The 13,374-nt window shown below is 36.3% G+C and overlaps 1 protein-coding gene across 2 annotated transcripts in view; it reads right to left on the bottom strand.

The window, feature by feature from the left end:
• Positions 1-4,182: 4,182 nt before the first annotated feature.
• Positions 4,183-13,374, bottom strand: part of LOC139984257 (uncharacterized) — a 33,999-nt gene continuing 24,807 nt past the window's right edge. For both annotated transcript variants that reach the window (XM_071998087.1, XM_071998089.1), the window contains 9 exons: positions 13,103-13,255; positions 12,654-12,990; positions 11,860-12,053; positions 11,346-11,513; positions 10,600-10,712; positions 10,068-10,327; positions 8,924-8,990; positions 8,223-8,512; positions 4,183-7,868 (listed from right to left, as the gene is read on the bottom strand). In XM_071998087.1, coding sequence (XP_071854188.1) covers positions 7,516-7,868; positions 8,223-8,512; positions 8,924-8,990; positions 10,068-10,327; positions 10,600-10,712; positions 11,346-11,513; positions 11,860-12,053; positions 12,654-12,990; positions 13,103-13,255 — 1,935 coding nt within the window. In that variant the 3' untranslated portion in view covers positions 4,183-7,515. The remainder of the gene's footprint in view (positions 7,869-8,222; positions 8,513-8,923; positions 8,991-10,067; positions 10,328-10,599; positions 10,713-11,345; positions 11,514-11,859; positions 12,054-12,653; positions 12,991-13,102; positions 13,256-13,374) is intronic.

Below are 13,374 nucleotides of genomic sequence, written 5' to 3'. Positions count from 1 at the left end.
GTTTGTTTTTTTCAGGAAAAGCACAGCGTGGCTCAATTGTTTGAATTATGCTGTTAATTACTTTTTTTTCTTTAAAAATAGTTGTTGAGAAATTACTGGATCTAAGTAAGACTTAACAGGTTTTTTTTTACAGAGTCGCTATAACTTTGATATTGGTTTCCAAAAATCTCTTCAACGTCTGCAAAGGTTTCCATTCTTCGTTTTTAATCCTTTTCAATTCTTTCTGCATAATGATGTCCTGTTCGAAATACTCAGCTTTTAATTCATGTTGATAAGTTTTCATCAGAGAGTTTAAGTATTATTATTATGATTATTATTAACATTTTAGAAGTATGTACTCCATCATGGTCTGAATAGTCAAATTCTGTTTGACAAAATAAGTAAAGGATGGTCAACATTTATGAAGTTTCTCACTTACTATTTGGTGATATGTTCTATAATTAGACAGTGTCCGGGCGACAAAAGGTTGAATATAGTGAAGTCACATTAATATTTCGACCGTTAACGTCGCTGGATGGAAACACTCGTCAGGGTGTCTCATAGTAACTTTTGTTCGTGTTATTAATATTGTGACATGGGATCATGAAAGGTCACTCGCTTGGTCCAATCATCACCACAAAACTTCTATTCTAAGAACAACGAGTATCACGAAGCAATCATAAAAGTATGTGAAAAACAGAAAGCGAAGTAGATTAGAGTTTCTAAACATTCAACAGTATATACACTAAATTCAAGACTTTCAGTGAAATGTTGACCGTTACTTACAACCACTGATCAATTAATATGGAGTTTTTGCAATAATTCGGACCTAAACATCAACCATCAAGGGTACATTCATACTTAGTTCTTTAGGAGTTTTTGTGTTTACAAGATTATCAGCCAATGAATTATGTTGACCTCTAATGACCTTTCATCATAACAAAGAACATAAGGACTTTTGTGCTCTTTAAAATTGATAATATATATTGGATAATATACCTCAATATGGATCTAAATACCAAATATGAAGTTGAATTAAAGCTTTACATTTTGATTTATCAGGTTTGCAAGGTATTAAGAGTTTGATCTGTGTTGACCTTAAATGACCTTAACCTCCACCAAGTTTCAAAGAAATCGTGCACTGAGTAAAAGGGGGCGCTACATACCAAGAATAAAGTTCAGCCAAGTTTTACCGTACTTTTTGAGTTATCACGTGTGCAAGGTGGTATAGCGACTTTCATCACTACCATACACCGTCAGGGGGAGCACTCCACGTATACCTCTGTGAGGGGGAGGGGTGGGGGAGGGGGATTCAGTTCAACATCAGCGGCTAATCCCCCACTGGCAGGCAAATTATTACACAACAATCCAAAAATTCAAAACTTGCAAAATATAGCACCATTTTGCATTTCTCAAAGGGGGAGGGGCCACCCATCCATTAATACCCCACCTTAAAAATATGATGGTTACGCCCCCTTATTTGAAAGTAATTTGACGAGAGAAGGAACTGAGGGAAATTCCGCTGTATCTATTGGGAGATATCATGCCTGCAGCTGGATGCTATTAAACAGTATAGGCAGTACATCACCGGAATGGTATAACGTGATGCAAGATGGTAAAATAATAGTTGTCAGCGTGTTGTTACGCATATCGACAATCTTGTAAAGGCATTGTCTCCAATCTATTCCATGAAACGGTCACAACCAGAAACGATCTATATTGACCTTTATGCCATCAAACAAAATACATGCACTTGCCAAACCGGATGTTGTGTTTCGAATGGAGTGACGTTGTTGTGACGAACTACAGGATGACAAAGAGACTCCATGTTGTTGTTGTTAGATAGTAGCACTAGTTGAGAGAAAACTTTCACACAGATGCAGAATAACAACCCAAAAATAACTTCGAACTTTATCAATGGAAAACGAAACACGTCATTGTTATTATTCAGATTAATCCTTGGACCTGTAAATAGATAACCAATCATCTTAAGTCATATTTCAAGAAAATTTCTTGAAATTTTTCCCCTTCAAAAGAGCAACATACGAATATGAGTAAAAGACATACAATGTCCCTTCTAGGAGTATTAGTGAGAGTACAATTGGAGTGTCCTTTAGGTATTCCATATTTGTGTGACTTTTAGTTGGAACCGTAGGAGCTTTAATTTTGTCGCCATAGAATACTTTTGTAAACGAACACTACCACGTATTTTGATACTTTCTATATTTTACCTATAATATAAATTGCTTTGTGTATAAAGACTTTATCTGGATCTCACTCAAAATAACGAAAGAAGGAATATGAGGATGGAAATAAACCATACCACAACTTTAGGCAGCTTTGATCACAAAGGTTTGGACCAAGTCCCGTCAGACACAGTGCTGTGATCATAGCATAGAGTTAATCTTTATGAACTCTTCTTAAATAACTAATTAAAATCTCAATAAATAAATTAATTAATAATCATGGCATGCTTTGATCTGATCTCATCTTAGATCTTAGCGAGATTTTGTGCATTTCAATATTTGATCTAATTGAGACTATGTGTTCTCATCTGAGATCTTGGTGAGAATATTTGGGGGTCTGAGATGATTTATATGATTTATCTGTGCACTTAATGTGACATCATCTATATTGTCATGGTCAATTCTGAATCACTCTATCTTTATTCTTCTTCAGGTATGATTTAGATCTGTACCTTTGTTTTTCTTAGATCTATGTTATAATACATATTGTAGTGTTTTCTCTGACTGAGTTAATATGCATTCTCATTTTTTGCATTACTTGTTTATAAGGCTGAAATTAATCGACGGTCTAACAATAAATGTCCATTGGTGCCTCTACCGCTTTCTAAAATGCCCTCAAAATAGTGTCCTTTATATCAGGTGAGTAGACGTGCCCTTATAAGCAATGATCAAAAATTCCCGAAACTCGAGCGGTATCCACTCCAGAGTCCAGACATGAAATATAGCTGCAGGACTATTGAAGATGTTGACCTACGGGTTTTAGATCCATCACAATATACAAACGAACCGTACCTGTTTAGTATCATCCCTGCACGTTTTCTTAAGGATGTTGACCTACGGGTTTCAGATCCATCACAATGTGTAAAGGAACCGTTCCTGTCACGTATCATTCCTGCACGTTTTTTTTTTTTACAATTTAAAATAAGCCTTGCCCTCCCAAGTTCTTAAAATGACATTTGTTGCCGTTTTGAAAGCTGAAAATTTGTCTCGGTGGCCCGCTACTTCAATGAAAGTGCAAGGCAAATTCCACCTTAAGAAAATTGCATCGCTCCTCTTGACCTTAATGCTAGCCGTGATGTATATGTTAAGTAATAAAATTATCTTGAACAGTAGAACATCTAGAACAGCTTGTTCATGCATTCATTAAAAGTAAGTAGATTGACTATTGTAATTCCTTGCTTTGTGGGTACAACATGACATATAACTGAAGCAAGCTACCACGTATTAAGAATTCAACTAGACTAACAAGATGGCAATCTACAGAGTTGCATATATCTCATTGCACACAACAACCGATGATTTCAACACTCTTGTTTTTAGCTACCTGGCAACACCATTTATAAACTAATATGACTGCATGAACCCTACACTGAACAAGATCGCTCTACTCCATTTACATGACTTTGGGAGATACAGAAAAAGTCGCATTTTGGAAAAAAATGATAAGGGTACATATATATAGCATTACAATTTTTCCCCAATTTCTTTCGCTATGCTGATTTGGATTCTTAGAGCTCAAAGATGGATTTTCGTCGACTTTAAAGTGGAGTTCCTCGGAATTTGAAGCCTCTTTTTGGCTTTATTAACAATTAAAAATAAATTAATAAAATCGCTTCCTAGAAAGTCCATTTGCTTTCAAATGGGTACGAATCAGAACATAATTATGTGTGATTTTTAACTAGAAGATCAATGTACTCTATTTTCATAATTTTGGGAGGTATAGAAAAAGTCGCGAGTTTGCCCAAAATATATTTAAAAAAAGGATAAGGGTATAGCCTTACAAAATATTCAAGAAAACAAAATCGGAAATTTCTTTCACGTTGCTGATACGGATTCTTAGAGCTCAAAGATGGATTTCCGTCGACTTTGAAGTGGAGTTCCTCGGAATTTGAAGCCTTTTTTTGGCCTTATTAACAATTGAAAATAAATCAATAAAATCTTGTACGATGAAAGGCGATTTGTTTTCAAATGGGATCAAATATATTACGTCATCATAATAACAAATCATCATGCCATTTACATTATACTCATACATGAATTAAGTAAAATTTGCTCATAACAAATTATTATGGAATTAATATCATAGCATTCTACGTGGGCATCTATTACTTAATACTATACATAAGTACAAGCATAAGGCGTTAGTCATAGACATAAATGAATTAACTGATAACAAACTGCTATAGAATTAGTATATACTATATATCATACTACTTGGGCATTTATTACTTAATACATAAGTACAAGCATAAGGCGTTAGTCATAGACATAAATGAATTAAATTAAATTAACTGATAACAAACTGCTATAGAATTAGTATATACTATATATCATTCCACGTGGGCATCTATTACTTAATACAAAGTACAAGCATAATGCGTTAAACAGAAAAAACGAAAGGATTACTTTGGGCAGAACTTTAGTCTTACTTTTTTATTGTCAAGCAAACACAAATGAGTACTACTAATGTTTCTACAGGCATTCTGGTTTCAAGTTATTCAACTTTTATGCTCAATTTCTGGAATGCTACTTTAAGCCTCAAGAGCTAATGACGTCAGCTCCTCGGTGCAGGATTAATTATTAACGGTAATCCATTGTTTTATCAACTCTTTATAACCAACTTATTCTCTTTGAACTTCACATAGACAGTAGAGCATATTTTAGATGACAATCAACTCCATTTGTCCCGGATACATTTTTAAGGCATCGTAAACATGTCTTTTGAAGCCATTAAAGTCTTACGTTGTTTTACGATTGCGTTTTGTGTTGCATCTGATTAACTGACTTAACTGTCTGTACAGTACTTAAACTACATAGTCGAGTCACTTGAATTGATGAACCATAGCAATTAAATAGCTCATTACACAAGATTGAAAGCAGCCTACAACAAAACATAAATTAATGCTCTCAAAGTCATCCTCTCAGTCAGTTACAATGGCATTAAGAAATGAATTTAATGTTAAAAATGATTTAATCCATTGTCCTGTTTTGTCTCGGTTCTTCATATATGGGTATACTCTTGTAGACTAAATGGGGATGTAGCGCGAGGTACACTCAGACAATACCGAAACATAAAAATAGAGATATGAGTATAGAACACACGATTTATTCTTCCTCTACAAAATCAACAATACAGAAAATAATTCCAATTAAGAGTAAATTCAACTGAAAACGAGAACATGCATCTTCAGTTTCTGCTTCCCATCTCAATCTGATTCTACGCGAGGTTTAAAGATTATTTTATTCTCATTAGTTTTTTAAGTGTTCTCATTACCGTTTCCGGAAGATATCCAAGTAGTTCATAATGCGGAAACTACCCAAAGTCTCACAATGTCACACATTCAACTCCGAAACGCGAGTTACCCCTCTAAGGTCATTCTAAGGTCACTCTAAGGTCATTGAGGCTTGTCGGATAATCGCCAAGGTGTTTAGCCCACTGCGAGAACTTGCTCGAAACGACATCCTGAAAGGAATGTAGTACATCTGTTTGCCCGTAAAACAAGCAAGAGATGATAATTCTTTGCATGTATGGCTAAGAGCTGCAATTATACCGTTTTATTGAAAATTACATAAAAATGTAATGGAACTCGTATTTTTTTGGATAACATTTAAAGACTGGATTTTGTGGTAAAGAATGCATAGAGGATGAACTTTGACAGGACATCAAATTAGAGTATACACTTGTCCCACTGCCCTTCGGCTTTTTTGCACCTCATTGATCCTCTTATGGTGAACATTCTTCCGCCGCCAGTCCTGGACTTCACCTGGCATATATGCATGTTTGGATATAAACGGCTTATAAAATTGGAAAGCGCAAAACAGATTGATATTATAATGCATCTGATTGCTGCACAACCTTCAAACGTACTCAGTTTGTTGCAGTTTCAGTTTATTTTCTCCACTTCACCTCAGTGAGGTAAACGAGACATTTACATGGTACATTTCAATAGCAATCCAGAGATTAACAAAATGACAAATAATATATAACTTAGATATAGAACAGGTGGTAACTGATCAGCTGCTTAATCCTTTGTTTCGCCCACCAAAGGATGAATGACGTCAATCCTTCCACAGTTCAGAATGTCCAATTATGAGGGCATCGCTGTATATGTTGTGTGCGTACAAGGGGTTCACAGAGATCATGCGCTCTGCGAAGCTAATCTAATGATTGAAATCGCGACACTGATTATCAACCTGTGTTCTACTATCGGCGCTGATATTCACTTCCTTGGTCCTCTGATCACTATTCATCACCAATGACCAGCGTTCTACTATCGGCGCTCATATTCACTTCCTTGGTCCTCTGAACACTATTCATCTCTTATTAGTTATACAACAATGACCAGCGTTCTACTATCGGCGCTCATATTCACTTCCTTGGTCCTCTGATCACTATTCATCTCTTATTAGTTATACACCGATGACCAGCGTTCTACTATCGGCGCTCATATTCACTTCCTTGGTCCTCTGATCACTATTCATCACCAATGACCAGCGTTCTACTATCGGCGCTGATATTCACTTCCTTGGTCCTCTGAACACTATTCATCTCTTATTAGTTATACAACAATGACCAGCGTTCTACTATCGGCGCTCATATTCACTTCCTTGGTCCTCTGATCACTATTCATCACCAATGACCAGCGTTCTACTATCGGCGCTCATATTCACTTCCTTGGTCCTCTGAACACTATTCATCTCTTATTAGTTATACAACAATGACCAGCGTTCTACTATCGGCGCTCATATTCACTTCCTTGGTCCTCTGAACACTATTCATCTCTTATTAGTTATACAACAATGACCAGCGTTCTACTATCGGCGCTGATATTCACTTCCTTGGTCCTCTGAACACTATTCATCTCTTGTTAGTTATACAACAATGACCAGCGTTCTACTATCGGCGCTGATATTCACTTCCTTGGTCCTCTGAACACTATTCATCTCTTGTTAGTTATACAACAATGACCAGGATTATGGTGGAGTGGATAGGGCGTTGGTATGACAGGTTATAAATCGTGGAGTTGATTCCTGACCGACCAAAATGAAATGGGTCTTACACATCCAACAGAAATCAAACTTTGAAATACTTAAGTTTGAGCTGAAACTGTAAATTGGATGGACATCCGACGTGAAGGGGTAAGTTATAACCCTACGCCATTTGGCATCTACCACATTCACATGTGACTGCTCAGCGGCGAAGAATAACTGCCTTCCATGTATGATGCTGATGTTATGTAGGGCATAAGCCCGAAGTCCTTCAAAGAGAAATTCATCATTTGATAGTGTTTCAGGTTCGTGAAAACCTCGAATTTGATCTCTGAAAGGAAAACGAATTTGACGAGACTCTTGTTGTGTCCGTGTTTGAGCTGAGCTGCCTCTCAAATTGTAAATGCATGTATCCTTCTAGTCCAGGGGTATCCGACGGCCAACTTAGTGCATTTACAACCTTATCCGAATTGACCAACCAGAGTGGATCATCTCCATTCAAATAGCGCCCTCTGTTATGGTGGATGGATCGCTCTTGTACCTTGTAACTTTGTCCACGTATATTGAGTTCAACGTCTAACCAAGGCATACAGGTTTTATAAGCGGTCCTTACGTCACTGACTCGAACACAGAAGAGAATGAATACTGCCAAACCTACAGAAAAGTGAAAACAAAAATGGTAACGAGATAAAAGGTTGGATATTGATTGATTATCGATTTTAGGTCGATTATGAAGTTAAAGAACAGATTTGAGATTTGAGAATCAATACACAGAAACATAGAATGAATGAACGTTTATATGTAGGCCTACACTGAGGAGCTAACGTTATCGTCATCGTTGTTAAAGCAGCCTCCAACAGATTTAGTTATATTTAGGCGTTGAACATCTTGTAACGTGAAAAGGCTATAAAACACAACTAGCACTCATTTGTCCCCAATTTTCTTGGAGTATGAAATTGCAAGTCTAAATTTTGTGCCATTGAAAAACTTTAATAATGATAAATTTACCTTGGAGAGAGTTGACAATGCAGAAGAGAAGCTGAAATATGAAAGTTGGATGTGCCACAACAAGTAACCCCAAAGACCATGAAAGTCCCATCAATACCGACATACACATTGCATTTTGTAGCCTAGTAACCAATTGCTGCTTTCGAGATTGTGTAACAGCTTTACCCGCCACGTCAGTAAAAACCAGACGGCATACGACCATGGAGAAGATGACGAAGTTATGAACCATGACAAGGCAAATCGGTAGCAGAAGAGAGAGGTAGAGGTTGATACCAGGATTCGGAAAACAGCTGTCAATATATGAATGCGAAAAAAGATAATTTATCAGGCTATCTAGAGATCTATCAGAAATCAAGAGAATATTTCCTACCATAACATAATAAATTTTTCAAAGGAAGATACCCTCATCAATTTGTTAATCACATGAAAGTAACTTGGCGATTAATAAATAACACCTATACGCATGAAGTTCTAACCAGTGAGTTGAGGGACCATACAAAGACCTATACGTTCGAACCGAAATTTCTTTTCACTTTTTCATTGTTTATAATTTCCTTGTCGGTTTTCTTTTTTGCTATTTTAAACCCTACGAAGTTACGAAAACAAACATGTTAAATTAGAATGTTTAATTCTGAAATATTGCGAGAGTAACAATCCTTCTTACCGCAGAGTACATTAATTATGCGTAACAAGATACTCACTATTCTTCACTTTTATACTGTTCATAGGATGACAAAACAGAGGCTGTTGTTATCAAAAGTGGAACTCCTGTATTGAAAAAGAAACGAAGGAAAATAGTTTTAAAAATGTTTTATGACATCATATATTGGGACGTTAAGGGAACTTGAAGCAAACATGTCATGGATGAATATTGAATTATTCGTCTTTTTCATTACGTCATTCCTGACTCTGCCGTATTTGGGAGAATTCTATAAATTGGGTTGACTCCTAAACGTACGTAAACTGGTCTGTCAGCCTTACAGAAAACAAAAGTCGTGTATTCATACTATGTGAGATTATTTTATTTGCTTTTATATGTAAATAATTGGGTGCAAATTGTGAGGAATCATAATTTTGTTATTAATATATTTATTAGCATCACAGCTCTCTGCTTCAAAAGCAAAGTTAACGGTTATCATGTACTCCTTCAACTATATGTAAATAATTGGGTTCAAATTGTGAGGAATCATAATTTTGTTATTAATGAATTCATTAGCATCACAGCTCTCTGCTTCAAGAGCAAAGTTAACGGTTATCATGTACTCCTTCAACTATATGTAAATAATTGGGTTCAAATTGTGAGGAATCATAATTTTGTTATTAATGAATTCATTAGCATCACAGCTCTCTGCTTCAAGAGCAAAGTTAACGGTTATCATGTACTCCTTCAACTATATGTAAATAATTGGGTTCAAATTGTGAGGAATCATAATTTTGTTATTAATGAATTCATTAGCATCACAGCTCTCTGCTTCAAGACCAAAGTTAACGGTTATCATGTACTCCTTCAACTATATGAAAATCGAAACCAAAAGGAGTTGGCTGTATAGAAGAAATGACAAGCGAGATTCGTATTTAGATATCTAATAATTCAAATCGCGTTTTCATATGATATCTGGTATTGCAACTGACAGAAGATGTGTTTTATTGAGACAGAACATTATTTAAGATAAACAACATTCGCTAAGGTGGTAAAGGGTAAGGACTGGGGGCGGGGGGAGGTGGTGGGCATGCCTCCAAAATGGGAGGAATGCTCCTGAACTGCGCAAAGCACAAACAATGAATCGTTATAAATGTGTGTATCAGCATATCATTAGTTACGTGGCTAAAGATATTACTACTCACCCCAAGCTAAAATCGAAGCTTTGAGAATAAATCGACGAACGTCTCTTTGGAATACCTTCACGAGGTACATATACATATTATGTGCTTCCACCGCCATCCAGAACATGGTCGTCAGCATGAAGTAGTGTAACAAAATGGCGGACGCCATGCAAACGAAACTAATATTCGAATCAATGCCGGCGAGAAATACGATGTAGAGTAAAAGTAGGGATATACAGTGATTAATCAAGATTTGTCTGTGCCGACTATTACGTAATGTTCTGAAGAGAGAAAGAGAAACAGAAGAAGAAGATAGTTATGATGAGTTTCAATGTGAGTGTATAGATAAAACCGACAAGTAGTCCGGTGCAAAATATTGTTGGAAGTTAAATGTACTTTAAAGATTTTCAGTTTGAAAATCACATTTAACAACCTTACACACAAATTCGAAAGTAGTTATTATAGAATAACAGTTTGTTTACATCTCATGATAGATTTATCAACTGATATTCTGTTTTCTTGTCAATCGGTTAGTTTCTAGCTTGTTCCTCACCTAAAGGCTACAAAGGTTATTATTGTGATTAACAATCCAGCTATGGAGAGGACACATCCAATTTTAGTTAAAATGTCCAAAGCTGCTGATTCTCCTCCATGTCCGGTGAAATCCTGGAAATGGAAATATAAAATAATTAGTGAAAAATCACACAACATTGGACAGTTTAAAAAACTGTCGCATACTAGATTAAGTTGGAATAACATTAACTTGTGAAGATGTGAATATGCAACGATATAGGATTTATGTATATTGTGAAATACGCGATAATGACATCTACGAGGGGTGGGGAAGGGGGGGGTCATAAACTGCTAAGGGCAGTGGGACATATCGACTTTGATTTGAGGAAGAAAACCCTAAATATTTCAAATTTGTACTGTTTGCTGTTTTCATCATAGTACATAACAAAAACATGGCAGTAAATTGATCTTGTATAGATTCATGCTTTCTTATGTGGATAGATGATTCATATCTTTGACAGAAGAACAAGAGACTTTCAGGTCAATCACCTGCAGGATGACATCATTCATCCTGCTGATACCGGAAGTACTCCCAGAATATCAGAACATTTGAAATAACCACATCTCGTCATACAAAATGCTATGAGAGTTTGGCTTTCACCTAAAGATGCAGAAAATTTACACCAATTTAGGTAAGCAATCACTTGCAAGGGATTACTGAAGTAAACAATATATATATATATATATATATATATATATATATATATATATATAGCATATAGTTACCATAAGAACAGCAAAGTGAGTCAAATGGTCGCTATGACAAACGATGAATTCATTTGTCTGTTCGACCAACCAGCAACCTTTATTGGACCAGCCTCCGCCATTAGCTCCTAAGTTGAAATCCCAGAAAACACATTGAGCGGGTAAGCTAGACAGGTTTTCGCTGGAATTCTGTAAATCAAATTATAAGAAATGAATTAAATAAATTAATAAATTTACGAATCGTCAATTAATCGGTTAACTTATATATCTTAATCCCTATAAATATATACCAAGTCATGTTTTAAAGTTAAGTTATATATAACTGCAGAGAAGCAAAGATCTTGTTTCATTAATGGACATTGATCATATGATATATCGATCATGTTTCATAAACTTAAAGATTAAATGATCGCTTGGTTGACAATCGCTGATAACTCACTGATAACTCACTGATAACTCACTGATTTCTATAAAAGACAAGAGGTTGACGTGGGAACTTGGAAGCTTAAACACAAGTGAAGTAAAATCTACTTACCAAAGGAAAAACTATCTCAACCGATTGACGGAGGCCTTGAATGGTCAGATCACCTACGGAAGCCGATATGATCCCTCCAGTAACGTTCCCTTTGAGCAAAGGATTGCGTGAACGTGCACCTATTTCCGCTTGTACGAATAGAACTGGGTTTTCGTAATAAATGAATCCAAGATGGAGAGCTTCGATTGGATCAGCTTCACAAATGAAAGAAAGAAAGGGAAATTCTTCTTTAAATGTTGTTTTTCCTCGAATGACAGTACAGTGCCATTGGTACATCTCTTATCAAATACAAAACATATATACACACACACACACATCTACTAATTATAACATAACGGCTAACATAACAGATGTGCTTACACGAAACCAAAGACATGCTGTGATGTAGTCCAGAACCACAATCACGTGATTATTACGTTGAACTATTATTGTTTCTCTGCAGTAGCTATGGAAATTGCTAGAATATTATTCTTTGCAGATAATACTTACAACTTAGGGCAACCAGCCTAGACAACATAAACAACAGAAAAAATAGGACAGAAACATGAAACATGAACGATAGGGTGAAAAAACCACTCAAGTAATGTACAAAAATGGTATTCATTCTAAGAATGGAATTTGTAGCATGCAATCCAAAGGGTATCCATTTTTCAGATTGTTCGAAGTAACTTTGTGGTTTTTCCCTCTCAATGAAAGTCACATATTCTACTCCCCTCGAAGCCCCCCCCCTCCCCCCTCCCACCTGCTACAGCTAAATATAGGCCTATCGGTGACATAAATTTAAGTGGGCTCACTCAAGCTAGCATTCACGGTCCTATGTATCTCTTCCAGTGGGAGCTTCACGGTAGGTATTCCTGCTGAACTGCCTGGCATCGAAGCAGAGTGATGTACGGGTTTAATCTCAAAGGCTGTTTTCCCAATGGAGGCGCTAGAATTCTCAACGGTAGCCGTCCTTACCACTATACTCTCAGTCTCAATGGTGAGTTCCATCCCAGATTTACTTAATGTAGTAACCTGCTGTTCTAATGCAAGGGTGATTCTTGTTGATACTTGACTTTTCTCACCGGCGATTGATATTTCATTTTCTGTTAGATAAACCATTTCTACGGTCGCCAAAATTGACTCTAAAATCTGCAAAATACAAGAGAAAATTTGAATTTTGCAGGATGTTGTGGAACAAAATAGCAGAGAAGGAAACCATATGGAAGAGAGAGGCAGACTATAATGCTGAATTAATACTCACATTCTGGGAGGGAACTCTAGTCTCTACAATCTCGTCAATAATATCTGCTATCAGAATGACGTCAGTGTCGTCGAGACGTGTCACATTTAGTCTGCTCACTATGTCACTTAGTGACAGCGCCACGTCCTCTGCCGTAAACTCGTCAACGGGATACTATTAATAATAGGAAAAAATAAAATCATCATCATCATCATCATCATCATCATCATCATCATCATCATCATCATCATCATCATCATCATCATCATCATCATCATCATCATCATCATCAT

The sequence above is a fragment of the Apostichopus japonicus genome, chromosome 17 (assembly GCF_037975245.1).
Source record: "Apostichopus japonicus isolate 1M-3 chromosome 17, ASM3797524v1, whole genome shotgun sequence".
Taxonomy (NCBI): Eukaryota; Metazoa; Echinodermata; class Holothuroidea; order Aspidochirotida; family Stichopodidae; genus Apostichopus; species Apostichopus japonicus.
Note: the sequence above shows the minus strand (reverse complement) of the source record. Positions and strands in the feature narration are given on the sequence as shown.